The 24,429-nt window shown below is 36.1% G+C and overlaps 3 protein-coding genes and 1 non-coding gene across 4 annotated transcripts; all 4 read left to right on the top strand.

The window, feature by feature from the left end:
* The first annotated feature begins 1,377 nt into the window (after positions 1–1,377).
* On the top strand, positions 1,378–2,964 carry LOC125475698. Its single transcript, XM_048580775.1, has 3 exons — positions 1,378–1,973; positions 2,085–2,270; positions 2,360–2,964. Exons 1-3 carry the CDS (start codon positions 1,485–1,487, stop codon positions 2,639–2,641), a joined length of 957 nt encoding a protein of 318 aa, XP_048436732.1. The 5' UTR covers positions 1,378–1,484; the 3' UTR covers positions 2,642–2,964.
* Positions 2,965–4,068: 1,104 nt separating this feature from the next.
* LOC103950311 (probable BOI-related E3 ubiquitin-protein ligase 2) lies at positions 4,069–6,957 on the top strand. Its single transcript, XM_009361505.3, has 4 exons — positions 4,069–4,232; positions 4,323–4,426; positions 4,786–5,102; positions 6,215–6,957. Exons 1-4 carry the CDS (start codon positions 4,156–4,158, stop codon positions 6,740–6,742), a joined length of 1,026 nt encoding a protein of 341 aa, XP_009359780.2. The 5' UTR covers positions 4,069–4,155; the 3' UTR covers positions 6,743–6,957.
* A 9,344-nt stretch (positions 6,958–16,301) lies between these two features.
* On the top strand, positions 16,302–16,513 carry LOC125480265. Its single transcript, XR_007260648.1, has one exon. It is a non-coding gene; the product is annotated as a small nucleolar RNA U3 (small nucleolar RNA).
* A 4,546-nt stretch (positions 16,514–21,059) lies between these two features.
* On the top strand, positions 21,060–22,778 carry LOC103950321 (heat stress transcription factor B-4). The gene is made up of 2 exons (XM_009361516.2): positions 21,060–21,453; positions 21,571–22,778. Exons 1-2 carry the CDS (start codon positions 21,205–21,207, stop codon positions 22,468–22,470), a joined length of 1,149 nt encoding a protein of 382 aa, XP_009359791.2. The 5' UTR covers positions 21,060–21,204; the 3' UTR covers positions 22,471–22,778.
* Positions 22,779–24,429: the final 1,651 nt, after the last annotated feature.

Below are 24,429 nucleotides of genomic sequence, written 5' to 3'. Positions count from 1 at the left end.
TCCCTAAAAGAAGTAGTGCAGGGTATGTGATATCCCACGTCGCCCAGGGAAGTGATCCTTATATGTATATTCTCATCCCTACCTAGCACGAGATCTTTTGGGAGCTCACTGGCTTCGGGTTCCATAGGAACTCCGAAATTAAGCGAGTAGCGCGCAAGAGCATTCCCAGGATGGGCGACCCATCGGGAAGTTCTCGTGTGAGTTCCGAAAAACAAAACCGTGAGAGCGTGGTCAGGGCCCAAAACGGACAATATCGTGCTACGGTGGTGGAGCGGGCCTGGGAAGTGGTCCCCCCCCAGGGCTGGGATGTGACAGGGTATATGTCTATGTTTAGGTTACGATAATTACTCACCTAGCACTTTTAGTAGTATTAATCTTTACTTCTAAATAAAATATACATCAAGTTTAATTTTGATGAATAGAGAGTTGGATACAAATTATTATAGTTATTTTATTGTGTGATCTAACTTAAATCCTTCACTTCCTTAATGTAAATATATTGTTGCATTAAAACAAATATGATGTTCAAAGTACAAATTTTAACTGTTACACTATGTTTGGCTGATGAAAATAAACATAAAATTTTGACAAAATTCAGATTTTATAAATTGATATGCATTAATTTACTTGTTTGAATTCATAAACATATAAATTTAGAATTTCTGTGTAGAAAAAAAAAATTGGATTATGGGATCTCCAATTCTCAAAGTTTAATTATAGGTAAATAGGTGTCGTTTCTAAATTTTTATGAGTAAGTGATTAAAATAATAAATTGCATATTTAAATTCTATTGTTCCTTTAGGTTAACAAAACAAGAAAATTTACAAATTATAGAAAATGAAATTTTGTCATTTTAAAATTCCTCATTCAAACAAAATGTTATTGTATTTTGATATTTACATGCAATTATTTTTCGTAAACAGATAATTTACTCGCATTTTCTCTTAATACAAGTGGAAGACTTTAGATGCAGGTATAACCGCTTTTAGTTACGGAATCTGATTTTTACATGCACTTTTGGTTCTCACTTCTCACACACACATTATGTTTATATATCAGATTGAATAAATTAAATGAACACCACAAACATAAATAAGTATAAAAATAGCTATACGATCGATCATTATACAATATGTTTATGTATCTATACATATACGAGTATTGGCAATTTGGCATGTGAAATGCGGGCGGTGCCAACTGTGGTATGTCTGTCAGCTTAATTAGTTCCTTGCTATTTCGTCAACCCAAACTTTAGCACTCACCAAATCACAAATATTAACCCCCCTAACCCTAATTAATTAAAAATTAGCACCCCCACTTTTGTCTTCCCCGTCCCTCGCAGCAAGGTATAATCTTACTCCAAGCCCCCCTCACCCCCGTTACCCCTTCATTGCAGCTGAGCTCAGCTCACACACAATATTGCCCCAAATCGCCCTCCATTAAATTCCCCCAATTCACCACCAAACAAACCAACCTCCGCCACAATGCACGCCAAGACAGACTCCGAGGTGACCAGCCTCGCGCCGTCGTCCCCCACCAGATCCCCAGGCCGCCGCCCCGTCTACTACGTCCAGAGCCCCTCGCGCGACTCCCACGATGGAGAAAAGACCGCCACGTCTTTTCAGTCCACCCCTGTCATCAGCCCCTCCGGCTCCCCTCCCCACTCCCACTCCTCCGTCGGCCGCCACTCCCGCGAGTCCTCCTCCACACGGTTCTCCGGGTCACTCAAACCCGGATCCCGAAAGATCAACCCCAATGACGGGTCCCGCCACCACCGGAAAGGTCAGAAGCCGTGGAAGGAGCAAGCCGTCATTGAAGAAGAAGGCCTTCTGGAGGGAGAAGAGCGATCCAAAGGCTTCCCGCGGCGGTGCTACTTCCCGGCTTTCGTTCTCGGCTTCTTCCTCCTCTTCACCATGTTCGCTCTGATTCTCTGGGGCGCCAGTAAGCCCATGAAGCCCAAGATCACCATGAAGGTTCGTCCGATTCGCCATTGTCCATTCTCAATTCTCCATGCTCTCATCTCCATTTGGCTAATTGATTATCTGTCTAGTGATTTTTAGTCGGTTAATATCGTTTAATTGCAGAGCGTGACGTTCGAACAGTTCAAAATTCAAGCGGGTTCGGATTCCACCGGCGTCTCCACTGATATGATCTCAGTCAATTCCACAGTCAAGTTCACATTTCGCAACACCGGCACGTTCTTCGGAATGCACGTAATGTCGAAGACTCTAGATCTATCATACTCCCAAATCACAATCGCCTCCGGAACTGTAAGCCAATTTCCACTTTCAATCATTAATTTTCATAATTTCATCGACTAGTCATTAATTGGATTGCTAATCTCAATTGGTTTATGCAGATTAACAAGTTTTATCAGTCGAGGAAGAGCCAGAGATCGATCAGCGTTCAGTTATTCGGCGATAAAATCCCGCTGTACGGGAGCGGCGCAAGCATAAACAGCGCGACGGGGACGACGGCGCTGCCGGTGCCGCTGCAGCTGAACTTCGTGATCCGATCGACAGCCTACGTTTTGGGGAAATTGGTGAAGCCGAAATTCAACCGGCGGGTTTATTGTTCTGTAACTTTCGATCCCAAAAAGCTCAACGTTCCGATCAAGCTCAACAACTGCACCACTGGTTGATCGACAGAGACGAGGAAGCACACGAAATTACAAATTTGTATTCTTTTTCTTTGTTTTCGTTGAAGAGAAAAAGTGGCGGACAACTCAGCGGGCAGACTTTTGGAGTTCGGGCAGAGAGTGAGGGTAGAAAATGACGCGGTTTTGGGACTTTTTGGGTGCCGGAGATGAGTGTTGATTTACAGGTTGTATTACTACTTACTATATTCACACCTTCTCTCTTGTTTATTTATTCTATTTTTTTTCTTTTTATTGTAATTGTAAAAGTACGAAATTATTTATTTATGTATAATCTCAATAATGCAATGCAATTCCATTCGTAATTATTTTTTGAGTAGTGCTATCCACAAATATTTTTTAATTTTTGACTATGAATGAAATGAATTAAAAAAGATTAACGGTAAAAAAAATTAAAAAAAAGTGTGTGATAGAGAAAAATGAGTGTAAAATTGTAAATAATATTTTTAAAATTTTTTTTTGTGTGCGGCGGGTAAGCACATGTAAATGGATAAACTAGTGCCTAATTAGCCTGAATCTTAATTTCTCAAATATTGAATTACAAATTTTAAGGTACACTTACATTTTTTAGATGTAATATAGACAACCCGACTATGAAAATATCACGAAATATCCCATGTTTGGGTTGGACATAATCATGTCAACCCGCTTGACACGGTCAATAAATTGCTTATGTGTTGAGTCAACTAGCATAATTCGAAAATTACATGTTTTAACATGTTTAAGTAATCTCTGTATTTGATACAACATTATATGTTATGGGTAAGTTTCTGCTTATGAACATTAGCTAATTATTAATCGTAACATTATTAGTAATTGTGTCGTGTCCGGATATACTATTTTTGTTCGTGTCCAACTATTATCGACATGAACCCGATCTGAAAACATGAATCGCCACCCTATTGAATTGTATGATTAATGAATGACTTAACTACAATATGGACTCGTTTGGAAGTTCTTTTAAAAGACCGAAATCGCTTTTAGTGAAAATGTTTTTAAATCCAATCCTTAGTAAAAGTCTAAGTGAATCTTGGAAAAAAACTTTAAGTGCTTCATGCAAGAACCACATATCTAGTGCTTATTTCAAAAAGCACTTGAAGTTCTTTTGAAACCGAAAAACAATTTCGTCAAAAACACTTTCAGTTATTATAAAAATACTTTCAAACGAGCCCATGCCACTATCCTTTGCACAGTTTCTAATTCTAAATATGGACCGGACTGAAAATTCATTATCAGGCCCGAAAATATTGGGCCGAATCTATAGGGCAAAGTAAAATTTGTTAGAGTTACGAAAAAGCCCACAAATAAGAAGCCTGATGACAATGAGGACAGGCGGTGAAAAATAAAAGATGGAATCTTCGACGGCCAGCGAGCCAGCATTTCACACAAGCAACCTCTCTCCTCTCTCTCTGTGTTCGTTTGTCTCCTCAGAGAAAAGAACTCTCTTTCTCTCTCTAAAACTCTCTGAGACTCTCTCTCTCTCTAAAACCTCACAAGCTATGGCTCTTCCCCGGCACCATTTCCAACAGCACTACCCACCCCAACAACAACAACAGCAACAATCCAAGTCTTTCAGGTAATTATTTCATCAATTTCGTCCAATATTTAAGACGCTTCCTTTTATTTATTTACTTAAATCTATTTATTTTCCACATTTTTGGTGTAGAAATTTGTACACAATCGACGGTCAGATGTCGCCGGCGGTGGCCTATTATGACCCCGGAAATTTACAGGATCACCCCCAGCAGCATCCTCCTTACGTTCCGCCCTGTAATTTCTCTTTCCTCCTCTTTTTCTTTCATTTTCTTATGCTTTGTTTGGTTGCCCAGAATTTGTAACAAAACCTAGCTCAACAATTTTGGATTTTTTTTTATACCAGTGCTCCAAATTCCAGAGGGTTTTAGATAAAAATCGTCACTTTAGCTGTATTTCCGTGTTTTCGCTGCGAATTTCAGCTGAATTTATCATTTTTAATAACGGAATTGCAGAAAGTGGAATACTTTATTAAATTCATGACATTTTTTGTCCCTTAACTTTCCCTAGACTTTCTTAGCAACCAAACAGAGCCTTGATTCTTTGATCTTGAGCTTGTGGAACATTACCTGAAATGATTGGTGTCTTCTTTTTAGTTCATGTAGAAGGGTTTGCGCCTGGTCCCATGGCTGCAACGGATGGCAGCGATAATGGCGCTGATTTGCAGTGGCATTACGGTTTTGAATCCAAAAGGAAAAAGCTAAAGGAACAGGATTTCCTGGAGAACAACTCGCAGATATCGTCCATTGATTTCCTGCAACCGCGATCGGTCTCCACAGGCTTGGGTTTGTCCCTTGACAATACTCGAATGGTTTCTACGGGGGACTCATCATTGCTGTCAGTTATCGGCGATGATGTTGATCATGAGCTACAGCGACAGGATGCTGAGATTGATAGATTCCTCAAGGCCCAGGTTTGGTTTCTTGGCAAAGACCTTATCTTGTTGCTTGGTTGAATGCTTTTTTGGGGATGTCTTAGATGCTTGCAAAAAGCTAAATTAATTGTGTTTATAACAGGATGATTACTTAATCTGCTGATGATCAATGGTCGTACATTTTTGTATATGTTGGTATGTAGGGGTATTATGTCATTGTTTTAATGATCATGCCATATTTGTTGAGTTTATGTATGGGTTTGAACATCTAATACTTTTGATTGCAGATTCTTGGATTTTGTTTAGAATTATTTTCTTCTATAAAAACCATGGATCAATTTTCAAGTACTCAAATGTTTGATGTAATAAGAGTTGCAGTTCGGCGAACTGGATCAGTTGTATTTTGACAGTTCTCAAACCGAAACTAGAAAAACTACATTTATAGCATCTTAAGTGTGTATGCATCCACAAAATTACTAGAATCTGTTATCCTTTGCGTTTTCAAAATGATCGTTCATATGATTTGTTATATTTGAGGCCATTATGATTAGAGATGGCACTACGTGTCATGCAGTTTGGTTCAAGATGCTACAAAATGTTATCAACTTCCCAAAACACATGACAGGCTAACCTCACAGATAGTGATTGCGTCCAACTATGGTTTGATATCTTAACTAAAATATGTGTTATCTGTTACTAAGTTTATGGCATAGCTTTTAATAAAAAAAGTGCCTCATCCGAGCACAAATTGACGACTTTGATTTGTTCTCTTCACCACTATTGATACAATCTAGACATGAACTGTATTTAGTAAATAAAATAAACAAGATTTGGCATAACTCGGATAATGTTTCAAGTGCTCCATCTTGATGGAAGATCCTTGCGGCTAAGGTAGTAGATGTGGTGGTGTGAGGACAGTGCGGTTTGTATAGTCGTGTTTAAGCAGTCTTTTGTAAGTTAAATTCGTGTATATTCGGTTTCTTATTCGAGTTTTCTTGTTCGCCTTCCGTTTTTGGGTTGTTGGATATTCTGTGGGTCCCATTGCTTTCTGATGATTGCTTTTATATCAACGTGTTTGCTTATTAGCAAGGAACAACCATTCAATAGATTCTTTTAACTGATTAACTAACTATAACTTTCCTATTTTATAGGGTGACCGATTGCGGCAAACTATCCTGGACAAGGTCCAAGCCACCCAGCTTCAGACTATCTCAGCTGTGGAAGACAAAGTTCTTCGGAAGCTGCGAGAGAAAGAAGCAGAAGTGGAGAGCATTAACAAGAAGAATATGGAGCTTGAAGAGCGAATGGAACAGTTGGCTGTTGAAGCAGGTGCTTGGCAACAGATAGCCAGGCGCAACGAAAACATGATCTCATCTCTAAGGTTTAATCTTCAGCACGTATATGCTCAAAGTAGAGATAGTAAAGAAGGATGTGGTGACAGTGAGGTAGATGATACAGCTTCTTGCTGCAATGGGCGTTCAATCAATTTGGATATGTTTTGCAAGGAGAATAATGACGGGAAAGAGATGATGACTTGCAAGGCCTGTCGAGTCAATGAAGTGTGCATGCTTCTATTGCCTTGTAAGCATCTTTGCCTGTGTAAAGATTGTGAAAGTAAGCTCAGCGTCTGCCCTCTCTGTCAATCGTCTAAGTTTATCGGCATGGAGGTATATGTGTAATGTGTTGCATTAGAAAGCTGTTAATCTTTTATGTCTAAGCCATATGTCATATAAAAATGATCAAAAGTCATATGCATTATTGTTGTCATTTGAGGATTAACTGCTTGAGCACCCTGTGAGACTGGCATTATTTGGCCATCCGAAGATAGGGCTAAGGAGTAAAGATTTGAATAGACATTAGCCGTCCTGTGAATGATTAGTAGCGTTATTCTTAAGATTCTTAAATGAGCAGTGATTTTCACACACCCGTTGATTCTCCTGTGATTTATTCAATCCAAATGTGAAACAAAGGGAGGACTGCGGGAGAAGAAAACGGGTGTGCGAAAATGAGTTTTCTTTATAATGTAAATTAGTGACATGCCATTAATATGTATCATTTGTGTTCGAAAATGTTGTGTTTTTCAATCTGTGTGACATGCTTATCGTTGCCAAAACTTGTATGGGTTGCCAAACTTAGAAACTCAGAAGCAAGTAAGCAACAACCTTGAACCATCCTGAGCAGGATTTCCAATACGTGGCTGCATGTTATTTGTCCATTACTAGCGACGTCCACTGACGCAACGAAGAAGTAGCTGATTATATTACGTAGCGTGCAAGGGTGTAAAATCCCAGTTGTACACTCCACCTGCTAAACCGGTTTATGGGTGGGGGAACTGGGAAAATGTTGTATAAACTGGTTTAGTTAATTAATTCAAGATTAATTCGTTTTGGTTTGCTCTCGAACTTAATTAATTTATCGGAATTGTTATTAGCATTATACAATTTTCATTGTGAACTTCAAATCTTTTATATTTAGATAGAAGAATGCATTTGTAAGGAGTGCACAATGAGATTATACTTTTGGCATTCAACTTATAAAATCAGAGAAAATTAGACCGATAGAAAGAACATAAAATTAGAACGATATGGAGAAGATTAGTACGTGCTTGTTCAAGGTTGATACGCATAAACCGGAAGGCTCATTTAAAACATAGATTATAGAGTTCGGCTCGTCCGGCCGATGTAACAAGAAATATAGACATATGGGCCTCAAATCAAACATCTGGACTGGCCAGCAGGTGGGAGATTATAGAGTCCGGCCCTTCATAACTAGAAAAGTAGGCATGAAAAATGTAAGATTAATTACACCATTTCTTTTATTCTTTCCATCCAGACAGAACCAAGAAACCCACATGGAGGCTATAAGAAAAAGAAAAAAAGAATGGGGACCATCTCAGAAGTTCAATTTAGCTGAGGCCGAAGAAACATAACCCAATATGGTTTGATAATTCATTTCAATAGTAATCAACTGATCAAATATAAGATTTCACATTATAATATAATATTTTTAGTTTCGTTAAATTTTTGACGTGGCTTTGATATCATGTAAAATTATGTGAAGTGGACGATTGTATTAACACGTACATATATGCCAATTATACATTGTAATAACGGTTGACCTAATCACGTGTGAACTGAAAGTGTGATAGAGAGGTAATTTGGATTGCATGAGATGACATGTGATCGCTCGTAAATGATGTGGTATTAACAGATCTTACATTCTTCAACTTTATAAAAATACATAAGCTATTATGGTATGAGTCTTGGGGAGGAAGTTTGTAGTTTAATTTGGGGAAAAAAAAGGTAGGGGAGGGAATTGAAGTTTGCTTTTGGGTGAGGGAGGGAGATTAGATGGATAAACTTTTATCTAATCATGCCTTTGAAAGTGATGACAAAGAGGAAAGTGAATATGCTTCCCCATGATTGTAAAACTATCATCTATTATTATTACTATTATTATCATTATTATTTCCACCTCCACTTCCACTTCCACCACCGCAAACCCCAACCGAACTCAGTCTTGTCATACTCATCCTCCTCATGCACTTCATGCACTTTAATTGCCTTTTCCCTCCCTAATTAACCACATAATCCCTCTTTTCTTAATTTCATAAACAGTTAAGAAACTACTTAATCATATCTAAAATTTGCCAACACTAGTGAGGGGTTAGTTATAACTACAGCAATTAAGAGCATTCACCTGTGTCCTTATTGTTGAGGTTTTTGGAAACTATTTCATAATCATTTAGTTTTTAATTTTTAGATGTATTTTTTGTGCTAAAGATAAAAGAAAAGCATATAAGGGAAATGAGGACTAGAGAGAGATGAAGGAAGGTGATGGGAGGGACTAGGGAGTAGAGAGAAATGATGGTTATATGAAACAGAAACTTAAAAAGTGAAAACTTCAAATTGTTTTTAGTTTTGATTATTTGTGTGTCATTTCATACACATTAATTTCTCTCACATTTCCGTCATCCTTCACCCTTTTTCATTCCACATATTTTTCATATATTTTTCGTCTATCTCTAGCATACAAAATAAAAATTAAATGAGGACATGAGAGAGATGAATGGAGGAGATGAGAATGAGTAGCGTGATGTTATATAAAACAGAAACTTGAAAGTGAAAAGACTTTAAAATTCATTTCGGTTTTGTGTTTTTTGTTTTCATTTTGTGTGTCATTCTATACACATCCCTTCACATTTCTTCTCATCCTTCATTTTTCATTTCTCCTTTTCTCCCATATACATTTTGTCAATCTCTAGCATAAAAAAACATTAACCCACACAATATTCTATATTAATGTCTAGCTAAATCATAAATATTTTTCTTTTCGTTTCTTTTTGTGATCAGTTCAATCATTCCAACCCTCCTCCTTATTCCCTCTAAAGCTGTGGATTTTATTTTCTTCACTTTGTTTGTATTGTGGGGACTTTGCCCAGCCTTTCATGGCTTCATTCCACTTTGTATCTCTTTGCCTTCTTTTCACCAGACCTTCGTATGTTAGTGAAAGTATATTTGGGGCTCCAAGTATATATTCTCTCTCACTGTCAAAAGTTATATTCCATCGATCCCATTTCATTCTAAAGTGAACACACGAGCTTTTCTGATAGCCATGCTTCCAGCTTTGAGGGTCTTTCTTTCTTTAATTTCTTTAAGTTTACTTTTTTGTGATCTCTATGTTCGTAATATAAATGTGAAAAAGCAGCGGTAATCAAATAGTTTGCTTGTTTAATTAATCACAATATAAAGAAAGTGATGTTTGAATACAAGCCATTACATTTAGGAGTGAAATTTGAACGATTTGGAATTTTACTTGTTTAGAAAAATGCTGTCACTATCTAGGCTTCTGCTAAAATAGTATGGGATATAATATTGTTTGTATAAAGGATAATTAACGTAGAAAAAAGTCTGGGATATAATATTGTTAGAAATTCTGCAACGCATGAAAAATTTAATTTGCCAAATGTGAGTGGACGATTAACCAATTGTCTTGTGTTAATTGATCGGCTACTCACATTTCGCAACTATCCTGCATAATATGTCTAGCATTAGAAAAAAACTAACTATTACAAAAAGTCTCCAAAGAATTCAATTTTCGTTAAAAGAATTCAATTTTCAAAGAAGGTAATAATTAAGGAAGAAAGTAGGAGTAGTAGGGTTTAACAATTAAGCATCATCATCAGATAAACAAGATCTGTTGAAACCAACATGCCCTATCAATACCATATGCCTTATACCCAATGAAATTGAAATCTATAATATAATAATACACAAGAACGAATGTTTTCTAATAGATATTTGCATTCTCCATATCCGCCAAAACCAATGCCTAGTTTTGGTGATTGCAGAAGAAACACTCTGCTTCTTCTAGATCTCCTCCTCCTTCTTTCTTTCTTTCTCAATATTATTGTTGAATGCAATATATGTCAAATAATATATGAGTGCATGCATGACCCCCCATCCCCCACCAAGAAAACAAAAGAAGAAGGAAAGTTATTCTATTTTTTAATTAAGGGAAAGAAAAAGACAATGTCTAATTCGATATAAGTCATCCAAATATAACACTTTACAGTTCAAAGTTCCACAAGCATTAGGCACTTGTCTCATATATTTGTACGTATATTCCATACTTGTTCTTTGGAAGGACGTGAGACAAATTCACCCTTCTGTAAATAAAAGCCAAAATTGAGAGTGTCACATGGACATAGGTTGTTCAATTTTAGTTCAACTTTTAACAACAGTAGCAACTAAGATGCATGGTGGAGTGGTCCTAGAAATAGAAACCCACCTTAACTTCACGTCCTTGTCCATAAGCTCCTCAGATCTCAATTAGAAGCTCTAGTGCTCAAGCCTTAATTTATCTTAGCTTTTAGATTATACCTAATGTCTTCATCTTCTTCAATACACCTTGGACTTGATGCATGATTCTTTGCATGTCTCTTTAACTAATGTGCACTAAGTTACGATTTGTACATGTCATCATCTTCTTCAGTACACCCTGGACTTGGATGTCTTCATCTTCCTCAATAACCTTGGACTTTTTTTATTTTTATTTTATTTTTATTTTTTATAAGAAATAACTACATTTTGTGAATGTCATGACTCGCTTACATTTCCATCCTCTTTATTTTTAAGGAGTGATTTCTGGACATCTATTTTCACCTTTGTATATCACCTTTTAATTCTAGCTATTGGTTTTATTTACTTTGCTCCATCTAATGACTAAATAAAATAGTGTGTGTGTGTGTATAGAGATATATATATGTACGTAAGTAGAGAAAACGAGGGAGCAGAAATCATGTCCCTATTTTTTAACAGTGAAGAATTTGGGATGACCATTAGACATAATATGACAATACGTTAGGTACAACATATTAGTGAAGTTAATATTCCATATTGAATGATTTGCATCAGATCACTTAGAAACTTTATGTCTGACTTGACATGATTGAGCAGCCAAAAAAGGGTTTCGTAGTGGATGATTAGGTGGCAATAATATTTGTATGATTATGAGATTATATGAAATAAGTAAAAAAGGGAGAAAACAAAACAATATCATTTAAAGAAAATTGGCCAAGCAAATTGCAATGCAAGCAGTCCGGATCAACCTAGCAATATGCAAACGATCATGATTTTGTGATGGTTCATAATAATTAATAAATCAATCGATGAGCAATCCACACAAGATCATGAATTATCATATGGATAATATGGAAATAATTCACCGATTTCGATGAGATGGGGGTTAGGGTTTGCCATTTTTAATTATATCATGCATTATTGGCTGGCATCAGAAAAAAATGCCACTTTAAGCACTTTGCTTTGTGTAAGTAAAATGGACGTGAGACTGTGAGAGAGGTGGGTCTTCCCTGTATATGCATGAAATGATGGTGAGGATGATGGGGGGTCCCATATCAGCTTAATATCATCATCTCACGGAATCCCTTGGATTGAGGAAGAAGTAGCTGATAGTATTAGCAAAATTTTCGTTTGCAGCAGCAGCAGCCTTGAGTCCTGCTGGGACCCTAATTTTTCAAACAACCTTTTCTTTTGTGAACGTTTCATCAGCCATAGTATAAAAAGAAGAGAACAGAGAGAAGAAGAAAAAGGAATGTGATGTGCATGTGATCCAACAGCATCTATGTTCCCCCTTAATTCTTCTAATTCTTCAAAACCACCATTCCAGTCCCCTTCTTATTTGCATGTCTTGTTTTTTTCTTTTCTTTTTTGACATTCGGTGACTCAAACTTTTTTGATTAATCATGTTTAGGTCATGCATAGATTTAGATTGTACTATAACTTATTTAATTTCGGATCCCAGGTCCCATGGTCGGCCATGGTTTTCAAAATAGCACCGATTAAAAAGTATGGTATTAGTGGAATCTTTGGCCCCAATATATATCATATCATGCATGTAGACCATCGTGATCATCAATAATATTATTGTGATTAACTTGGTGAGCAAGTTTTTAATTAATTAATCAAGTTTTAATACATATATGTTGTAGAATATACTTTCAAGTACTCTTCTTTCTTTTGTTTACGACTATTTCATAAAGTTCCTCTCACACGTTTACAGAAGGATCGATTTTTAACGTAGAAGATGAATGAACGTCTTTAACAAAGGAAAGAACGAAGGGAGAAAAGAAAAAGAAATAAAAGAAGAAAGGAAAGGAGGGGAGAAAGATAGTGGAGGAAAGACAACTCTTGTTTCTCTCCTTTTAATGTAATTATAAAGTGAGCTAAAATTGGCTTTTTTATTCGTTGAAAAAGAAAATGAAGGCCATGCAAGTCGACGTTTTTTTTTAAATTATTTGGGATCCCTTTGGACCTTTTGGTTTGAAAATAGATTTCTCCTAGTCTAAGAGAAACTCCTTTTAACATCTTTTTTGAACAATCGTTCAAACTTTTGCATGGAGACTAAATCTACATTGTTGTTCAAAAGTGTGAATTTCTTATACTTAGTATACCCAATTATTTCATATAATTAATTAAGAACCATTTAGATAGATGAAATCTAACAAAAATAATTAGCTTCTCATATGTAATGAGTCATTTCTCTTTGCGTATAAAACTTCTACATATTATTTTTATAAGATATTTTTGCATGTCTCACATTATGATATCCCTATAAGGAAGAATATTCCTTAATTTGTTATTTCATTTGGGATCCTTTTGATATGACTTTCTCATGCACAAGTTAAGAATGGAGAAGACATTAACTCTTACTTCTACTTTGATTCATATCATTCAAAATAAGCAGCAGGTAGAAAGGGATAAAAGTACGTATTGATTAGCAAGTTCTACGTGATTAATTAGGACATGCTTATCAAAGATATCATATATAATTGAAGATAAAAGTACGTATTGAGGCAAGGAATACAGTATTCAAATCAAACCAAATTAATGTGACGATGAAATCATGAGATTCCTTTACCAAATAAAGTCAGTACCACCTAAAGCGGCAACAAGCTTTAGGAAACTATAAAGGGTATACCTTAAAGAAAAGGATAAGAACGATTATTATTGCTCTATCACTAGGGTTTCATACTTAGTGCAACAATATTAAAGAAAAATTTAGAATGCAAATCTTACCATATTGGAAAAACCATGCAGTAATTTTTCACAACTTGAGAATTTCACATCTCAGTAGTAAATTATTTCTTCAATATATTTAATTATACTTACAAAGTTCAATAATCATTCACAAATTAGATGAGACTTTTCACATTTTCTGCATGCATTTATGGAAGCAGGTTGCTTCCTGTTGACTGAAGATAAAAGTATGTGATCGATACAGAACAAGAAGCCCAGGAAGCCCAGATTCAAAGATAGGATAGAAAGTCAATATCATACCACCGGACAAAAATCCGGGTCTAAGAAGCAAAAAACTGGTATATCTTGTCGGATCTTTGATGATCCGAAAAACGCATGCCCATTTGCTCGTGGCATCTGTTATCCCGTCGTGACCTTTATGTTTGTTTCTGTCTTTTATTAGATAAATATACACATGATATAGCCCCCCAGCACCTGCAGGATTCGAAACCTATAGCACTTTGACCCAATTCAATCCATACCATAAGAACCCTATATTAAAGAAAAGAAAACCCTAATATTTAAAAAACACCCTAATTTTCATAAAAATAAAGTTAGCTATATATTTAATAAGGTTTTATTGTGTAAGAGGAGGAAGATGCCAGTAAAAACGACAAAAGAGAGCGCGAGAAGAGAAGAGACAGAAGAAAGAACCTGGTAGCTTTGTCGTATAGAATACAGATTTTGATTCTTTTTTCCAGTTTAGAAAGAAGGAGAAAGAGTTAGAGTAGTTTCTCACTTTCTCTGATAATATAAAATTTAAAGTACTATTCACATTTAATATATGCAGGGTTTATCCGTATTCGCTCTGTGTTTTAAGTTGTCTCTCCTTGAAATTCTCGTATCGGATAATATATAAGGCTCATTAAGCAGAAAAATCCTTGTTTTTAAGTACAAATGAATAAATATAGTTCCTTTTTTTGTATGGTATCGGCGGTGGTCATGTGAGAGGAGGTGGGGTTTGGTTTCACTTTCACTGCGTTTTAGAAATTAGAATAGAATCTTCTTGCTCTTCAGCACATAGCTAGAGAGAGAGAGAGAGAGAGAGAGAGAGAGAGAGAGAGAGAGAGAGAGAGAGGAGAGATGGGTAGTAGTAGCAGCAGCAGCAGTGCATGTGTGTCGTGTTGGGTGTGATTTTGGTAGTGATGGTGGTGGTGGGCTCGGTATAGGATCATGTCTGAATTGCTGACAACTTGTGAAAAAAATCAGGCTTCGTTTTTCTAGATTTCCATACTATGTGGACCCATCTAACCCCTGTTTCATATGTCTTATATTATTCAAACAAAGGTAAAAAATGCTTCATAATTTACATTTAGCTAGCTCAGTTAATTACTCAATCAACAAATCATGCTTGGATTAATAAGGATTCGTATAGGTCCTCCATAATGTGAGAGAAACACTTCATTAGGGATTTCCCATGTCACATGCTAAGCTGAGTAACGTTTCAATCATACATTGTTATGTATTGTATAAATAAATACATACATAATGTGTTTTGACTTAACAAATGTGTAGAAAGGTAGATGGATTAATGGAGTTAATTTAACTGAATCAACAAATCATGGTTAGATTAAGTATAGGTCCACCATAGTGCTGAGAAAAACTTCACTAAGACTTTCTTGTTATTCGGGTGCCAACTGATTAAGATGTACATCTCAAAGATAATTAGTTATGTATTGCACGAAATATGTAACTTTTGATGTGTTTTAATTGCATGAAATGTATAAAAAGGTATAGATGGAGTAATGGGGTTAATTTAGTTTGTAAAAATTAATTAACAATAAAGTGTAGATGCCTAGATGGGTTGGTGGTGTAAGCTAGGTGTGGGTAATATTCCCAAAAATGTGTATGTAACATGAACATGGGAAAAGGGTGGTGGTAATAAATTTATATATATATATGTATGCAAGGGAAACAAACAAAACAAGAATCACGAGAATGGGATACCTACACAGAACCTTCAAAATAAAAAGGACTACTGTCTCCATGTCAGCCGCTGAAACGCTGCAGAAACTGCACAGAAGAGTGCAGCAGGTTTAAGATGTGTGTGAGGGCTGAGGACCTGGGAATTAAGAAACGAAGGAGAGAGAGAGAGGGAGAAGGGCCAAGAGAGTATTAGAAGTTCTTTGATCTCATGCTAGAGAAAAACCCCATTTCCCATTTTAATTGAATATCGGGACTTGAAGCTGACACTGTTTCATCTTATTTACTAATATTAGTTCCTTTATTTATTTTTCTTTATTTTCTTAAAATAAAAAGCTTATATATGATTAACTTCTACAGTGTGTGCCAGTACACCACATGCAAATATTAATTTTTACCTTGATACATACCAATGTAGGATATTTTTCCTTCTCATGAGTTTCATGATAATTATGTGTATATACATACATATATATATATATTGTGTGTGTGTGTATTTACTGGTGCTGGGCATGCACTTGCCGGTTCTTGTATTTTCATGTTTGATATTTGAAATTTTAGTTAATAAAATGAAAGTTCTTTGTATTTTTTCAATTCTAATGGGTATTTTCCATTCTTGCAAAAAAGAGAGATTACCACATAACCATAAGAGAGAGAGAGAGAGAGAGAGAGAGAGTAGCATGTATGATTTCCCTTGCTTCAGGTACATTTTTAAAATACAACCTTGCTTGAACAGGATCTGTTCTATATATAGGTTGTAACTCTGTATCCTTGATTTCTAAGGAGACAAAACCCTAGTTTGGTGGATGAACCATCATCGTGTGATCAGAGCATGATTAACAGCCCTGTGATCCTTGGATCATTCGAGCAGTAGATGATCGTTCTCAGCCAACAACCAACTGGGGTGGTCACATGGTTGTTTGACAGACACCCTTTCTTTCTGGGAAGTCCTTGTGTTGCATCCCTCCACCTCTTTTGTCCCTCGGGGACATCTGATAAGAAAAACGAAAAAAAATAAAGTACATTTTAAAACATAAACACTGTAGGTTATAAATTTGTAAATTGGTCTTTTGAACATAGAATTTTCTTCGTTTTAAATATTGATACATAGAGTAATGTTAATTATACATGTCTGTAGCTCGCAATGTTGCGGACATACTCTTTGATAAATGTAAGAAAATACAATGTACAGTTGGACTTATTCTAGAGTGTGTGAAATGTAGTGCGTTTTATATGTCTAAATATTATTCTCACTCACGAGGAGTTTTCTAATAATCTTTTGTTGTATGAATTTCAAATGAGGAAAGCGCCGAAAAAATGTAAAAGTGAGAAATTATAAGTGGGGAACTGAACTGGGACGGTTTGATGAGTTTAACTTTGTTTTCCAAATAATGAGAATCATAGGCATGATCAAAATAATCAGTTGAGTATCTCTGTGAAATAATTAGCCATCATTTTCCTATTGTTTTCACTTTGCACCTGGAAGGCCTGATTGTGTCCCTACGATCCCTACCCCTCTCTGCTCCTTGCAGTCAGTCTTTCACTTATCATCACAAAATAAAATCCATTCCTTACTTTTATATAATAGGATTCCTTAGCGGCCACTTATTACAATGACTTTCATGCAATCTATCTCAAGCTATACCTTCTTCCAATGGTCACATTACATTGTGACACTTCTAGGTACTACGCAAAATTAAAAAAAAATAAAATGGGAGAATTCATAAATTATTTTTCTTTTCTACAAAAAGGAAAATATATATATACATACACATTTACAAACTATAATAATGATCATAACCACACCTGTGAAATTAAAAATAAAAACATGTCGAGTACAACAATAGGAATAATGTGATTCCAAAAGTAAGTTCCGTTGACTGAACGTCTAATAACAGTTCATCTGCTTCATGAACAAATGTCTCTAAAGTTGAGTTAAAGAAACCGGCCAAGTGACGAATATCTTCAATAATCAATTAAATCTCCAAAGGAAAAAACATTAATTAAGAATAGTACCGATAACAAGTTTTTAGTCTCCCTCCACACATTCACCATTTCATTAATTGTTAGTTTTTAGTTTATGATTTTCACTTCTTATTTTGTATTTGTAAGCTGAAAAGTGAATCACTTTGTATTATGAAAGATGTCATTAGTATTGAATCTCAATGGGATGTAAAAAGGAAAACGAAACACATATATCCTCTTCCTACTCTCTTTTCACAGAGAGTCAGCGAGATAGAGAGAGTAAAAAGAAAAGAATATTTCTTGGGCATTACAAAAGAGAGAGGAGGAAAAAGCTGTAATATAATTTTTGTTTTTTTGAGTTTTTTCACGTAAACTTTTGGGGCCAATAATTCAATCACCTGGACACGTCAACAAAGAAGCCAAGCCGGCCGATGGTGGATGTCAAAAGCAGCTGGCTGGCAGGGCTAGAGAGAGAGAGAGAGAGAGAGAGAGAGAGAGAGAGAGAGAGAGAGAGAGGTATTGTAAGTTAGTGAGTAAAAGGTCGTAGTGGCCAGAGCGGGAGAGAGAGAGAGAGAGAGAAGCAAATGGAAGAGAAGGTTAAGCAATAGAAATAGAAGGAAGGGTAGAGGAAGAAAATGTCGTCACGAAGAAACAGGCTTTAAATCCCATCACGTAGTTCGATGTATCCTTTACCTTATATATAGGGTAATGTTAGGAAGATCAAATTAGAAGATAAAATTTTTAAAAATTAAAGAATATGAAAGTTGATGCATGGTGGATTAGTTAAAAGTTGACAAACATGCTTATTTCTATTGATAATATATTATTTAGTTTGCAAATTTAATCTTCAAATTTAATCTTTCTACCATTATTCTTTTATATATATATATATATCTGTTATAGAGAGAGAAAAAGGGTAAGAGTAAGAGAGAGAGAGAGAGAGAGAGAGTAGAAAATGATGGGGATTCGAAATTGGAGACTGTGTTTGGTTTGGTTTGGTGCTTCTTATTAAACAACAAAAGGAAAATTACAAATTGAAAAAGAGGACACTCGTTTGACGTGAACTTTCCTTTCCTTCCTTTCTTTTATCTTTTGTTTAACATTTACATTACCCTATGACCAATAATTTAATATTTTCCTTGACCAACATACCCTTCTAGGCTTCTCCTCCAAGATTCTCCCTCTTCAAATAACCATGCAATATTCATTGTATTTTGTAATTTTTTCTCTAATAGATTATTAGTGGAGGACCAACATACCTCATTGATCATGCGATTTACGAGTAATTATGCTTATTCCCGAGTTTATTTTAATGCATTGGATTTGTATATCATGAGGGAATCAATCGTTCTAGCTAGCTAGGGTTTTCGCATTACTAAAACATATTGCAAGTTTAACAATTTTTAGGTTACAATATTAGCAAAAATTCTTCAACCCAAGACAAATACTGCGGAATAGTTGTGGAAGGTGAGTAGCAAACTGACTAGTTGTACTGTGTCAATGGCTTGGCATGTATCAATTGATCAATTGTATTTTGTCAATCAATTATTAGTTGTATTGTGCCTATCGACGATTTTTTGTCATATTAAAGGAGAAGTTCTACAACGTTGGACAAATTTTGTAAGCAATCGGTATATTAACTGCATCCTGTCAATCGATTGACTGCTCCACATCCAGTCAAGTTTATCCTTTTTATACTACGTGCGTTAGAGAAAACCCTACATTAACTATCTCACTTGTATTAGACAATGCAAGTCCAATGTCAAAATTAATCTGAGAACTGTTTGAATATATATGACTAGACATGATCTGGGCATACATACATGCAAGCAATGCTATGCATCTTAGGGTTGCATTAAATGATATGGTACTACCACTAACACTAAAGCAGATTTGCAGATTGCAGAAGCTAGCAGAATGAGCAGAAGAAGCAGAATCATCAGAACTACCATAGGAGGCACTACACAAGCTGAGGCCTAACAAAAGCGAAAGCGCATATATATATATATATATATATATATATATGGAAATGCCTCTACAGCTTATAGCTTAGTAACTAATTAAAAACTAGTAACCGATGAGACCATGCAAAGGATGGTGGGGAGAGAGAGGGGTAGTATTGTCATTTAACAAAGACAAGGGGTACAGTAGTACTCCTGCACCATCTTCCTCCTCCCTTTGCGTAATTTTTAAGTGGGTGCGAGCGGGATCGATTGTCAGTACAAAGCCAGTGTATGAGAGAGAAGGAAAGAGTTAGAGAGAGAGAGAGGAGAGAGAAGGAAGAGGGTCACGGGTTTGTCTTGAAAGGCCCTTATTTTACAGTCCTAGTCAGACGGAGACATATTCTCTCTCACACATAACATAACCGAGGAGGGAAGCAAAAATTTTACAGTAATTTTAGAGAGATTATATATTTAACAGAAAATTCTATTTTAATCTTTGTCTAAGATTACTTTTTGAATAAAACTTGTTTAAGATTAAAAATTAATTCTAATCCTTGGCATTTAATTGTAATTTTTGAATATTAAATAGGTTGTGATAATTATTGAGATTTTTGATTGTGCATAAATTTCTCCATATTTATGTATATGCATATTACGTACATATGTATGTTTAGATATTATAGTTACGTATCGATACATTTGTACTGAAAATTATGTACTAATGCATTTATACCGAAAGTTATGTACTAATACATTTGTACCGAAACTTACGTACCGATAATTCTATACCTATGAGTAAAATAAGGTACCTAAAGTTATGTACTGATACATTCGTACCGATACTTCCGAACCTATAAATAAAATAAGGTACTGAAAGTTATGTATAAATTGTTTTTGTTTTGTTTTGAGTTTTTTTAATAATAAGAATTTGAATTTTTATTAAATTTGTATCTATTAATATGATTGGAGCACAAAAAGAAATACATTTATTATGGATGGGTAAAGAATTTCGAATGGTAACATAAATAATAGATGTGCTATAATTACTAATACGGTAAGTTTTAACACATCACATAATTTATTAGTAACACATCACAAATTTACAAATATGTGCTATTATAGATGTGCTATTATTTTTTATTAGTAACACATCACATAATTTACAAATATGATATAAAAAAGTAAGTATACTATCAGGGAAAGAGACCCTCTCCAAATCCCTTCCTCTTAATCCACCAAATATGGAGATTTGTGCTGTTGAAATTTGATCCAACAACTACAAACAGAGAGCCACTTTAAAAGCTATAATAACTTTAGCCGTTTGATCAAATTTTAACAACACCGATCCCTTAATTTGGTGAATTAGGAGAAAGAGATCCCAAGAAGATGCCTTCCCATTAGCACTCAAAGTTTTATAATATCACATATATCATTTCTAAATTATTATTATTTTCCAATAAATATTATAAACAAAAGAAACGGAAAAAACAAAAAACGAAAAGCAAAATAAACACAGTATTACTACTGCTACTAGTACCACCACAACCATTCCCTTTTCTCCAACATTTTTATCCCCCCAAGCTTCTCACACACACTCACAACAGACATTCATTCCCTCTCTCTCTCTCTCTCTCTCTCTATCTGTGTCTTCATTTCCTCATCAGATCTTCTCTCCTCTTTCCTTATCTCTCTAAAGTTTTGAAAGCTTTTTCAATGGCGTTGATGATAGACAACTGCGAGGGCATACTGCTCTCTCTGGACTCCCACAAGTCGGTCCCGGCGCCGTTCCTGACCAAAACCTACCAGCTCGTCGACGACCCCGCTACCGACCACATCGTCTCGTGGGGCGACGACGACACGACCTTCGTCGTCTGGCGCCCTCCCGAGTTCGCCCGCGACCTCCTCCCCAACTACTTCAAGCACAACAACTTCTCAAGCTTCGTCCGCCAGCTCAACACCTATGTAATCATCTCATCTCATAAAATCTCTTCACATAATAGTAATCTTACGAATTTGTTTATATCTATCTGCTTTTTTGTTTGTGGGGTTTATTTAGTTCGTTTTTGGGATATTTTCTAGGGTTTTAGGAAGATTGTACCGGACAGATGGGAGTTTGCGAACGAGTTCTTCAAAAAGGGAGAGAAGCATTTGCTTTGCGAGATCCACCGGAGAAAAACAGCTCAGTCACATCAGGTGGGTCTCAGCCACCACCACCACCACTCCCAACTCGGCATGAACGGCCACCACCACCATCCTGGCTTTTTCCCCTTCCCAAGTCCCGGCAGCATCTCGCCCTCCGACTCGGACGAGCAGCCCAACTGGTGCGATTCGGACTCCCCTCCTCTCTTATCCCCAACGGGAGGTATTAACACAAACATTAACTCTAACAACAATAATTTCATGAATATTAACAATAATAATACCACGGTGGCGGGTTTGGCGGAGGACAACGAGAGGCTGCGGAGGAGCAACACCATGCTAATGTCTGAGCTGGCACATATGAGAAAACTCTACAACGACATCATCTACTTTGTTCAGAACCATGTCAAGCCGGTGGCTCCGAGCAACTCATACCCTTCTTCCATGCTTCTCTGCAACCCACAGCTTCCTAAACATAATGGTCCTAATGGTAATTTAAACCAACTTCTAGGGTACTATCCGGCTGCTCCTCCACCTAATGCCAAACAAAACCCTCATCATATCATGAACTCTTCCAGTCCGATGAGCAACACCACGTCGAAGAGCTCCTCCGTCACTATTCTCGAAGACCACCACCAGCAGCCTCCGAGCGGTAACAATGGGTGCAAGAACACTAAGCTTTTTGGGGTGCCGCTGCTTCATTCGAAGAAACGATTGCACCCGGAGGAGTACGGCTCGAATAATCACCATGGGAACAACATGATGGAGGCCAGCAAGGCTCGTTTGATTTTGGAGAAGGATGATTTAGGACTCCACCTCATGCCTCCATCCAGATGTTAGTTCTAGCTCTCATTAGTCACCAAATCCCACATTAGAGCTTTTTAAAAGGTTTTATTTTTATTACTTTACATTTTTCAGTTTTATCGTTTGATTGCATTTTGGGTCTGCTGAGATGAGATGGAGTTTTAGGATGATCTATATTGCTGATGAAGTGATGATCAAAAGTGTCCTGTGTTTGCGTGCGTGTGGGTGTCTGTGATCGAGTACTACTACTCTGATCTCTCTGTATATATAATTAACTTTAGTGGATATCTTAAATTTTGAGTTGAGTTCAAATTAAATGGCCATGTTTTTTTGTTTTTGGTTTAGTTGTTTGATCTCTTCAGTGACGCAATTTATTGCTGGTCTCGATTGTTGAGTCTTTCTTTCCTTTCTTTCTGCTCTGCAGTTTCTGGTTGTCATCCCTGAATGTTTCAGTTACATTAATGCCTCTGTGAGAGAAAGAGAGAGAGAGAGAGAGAGAGAGAGAAAGAAAGCTGAGAATTTTACAGTCTGTTTCTTTGAAAATTTGCTCTAGGGCTCAATTTCTCTGATCAGTCGACCCATTAATGGCTTATACGTACAAGTGTGAGTGTATGTGATATCGGAATGAAAATTTTTAGTATACTCTGGTGTACATACCTTGTATAGCGGGTTATAGAGTTTTTAGTTTACTTCTTGATCATTAATGCTTAAAAATCCTGCAGTATATAGGATGCTCTGAATCACATAAGAAACTTTGGAAAATACTCAGTTTAATAACAAAAAAATAAAGAGAAAATTGAGAAGAAAAAAAAAAAGGATGTAAAAATAATAGTTAAATATGAAAAAGCAGCTGACACGCAGCTGCAAGACAATTCGTTGTTCAAAAACAAACGATGATCAAAACCATAATAATAATAATTATTATTATTATCATCTCATCAGTCGTGACTATTTTCGTGAAAGCAGAAAAGTATATATATACTAACTGAATATAGAGGAAGCCATCATGTCGTTTGATCAAGATTACAATCTCTATTTCTCGTTTTCTATGAAAACTGTGTCAGTACTCCGCGCTGGAAAAAAACAAATACATTCGTACAAATACACGAGGACGTGTTGTAGTTTTTAAAAATATGAGAAATAAAGAGAGAAAAAAACAACAAAAGAGTGGGGTTTTCGATGAAAGCGAAATGTAATAGAAACTGACTGAAAAATAAGGGTTTGATGTGTTTCTATCAATGCTTCTATGCTTCTTCTTCTCCTTCTCTGGACGAGAAACCTTTGCCTTTTCCCACTTTAAGTTTCTCTGATCAAACCCCTTAAAACCCTAATTCTTCTCCTTTCATTTATTGCATGCTCACATCACTCTTTCTCTCTCTTTCGATCTTTCCCATATCTCCACTTGTTGACCAGTAGTTTTTGGTTTCCATACATAAACATAACTTTCTTTAATTTGCTAATAAACACCCTTTTTGTGACTTTCATAAAACTTTGACCAAATCATTATTTCCACAGCCACAGAGGTTACATGTATGGCAATTTTCTCTGACCTTATGTCTGTTAATTTATTAATTTTGGGGGTGATTTAAAAACTCTGCGAGTGTGAACACTGAGACAGAGATCTATTTCAAGTGTCTGTGAAGAGGTAAGGTGATGAAAATTAATATAGAATTAGAATTTGGAATATCCTTGTCGTACTCGTAAAATGGTATTGGTTTTGGTTTTCGTCTTGTAGCAAAAACCCTAACCCTAGATCGACACAAGTCACCATTGTGCCCCTTCCGAGCTTTTGTCACTTATCGTGTCCTCGCACGTGACAAGACATATATATGTATATATATATATATATATATATATATATATATATGGACGTGCAGTATTTTGTGTGTATAGAAGTAATAAAAGAAGAAGAAGAAGAAGAAGAAATGGAAGTTTGTGGTATGCTTTTTTTGGTCCAAGGACTCCAAAGTCCAAAGTCTCCAATCCAATCTTAAG

Source organism: the organism of the source record quoted next, unplaced genomic scaffold (assembly GCF_019419815.1).
Source record: "Pyrus x bretschneideri cultivar Hongxiangsu unplaced genomic scaffold, Pyrus_bretschneideri_v1 Contig1, whole genome shotgun sequence".
Classification (NCBI taxonomy): Eukaryota; Viridiplantae; Streptophyta; class Magnoliopsida; order Rosales; family Rosaceae; genus Pyrus; species Pyrus x bretschneideri.
The sequence above is the reverse complement of the archived record's forward strand: the minus strand, read 5'-3'. Positions and strand labels throughout refer to the sequence as shown.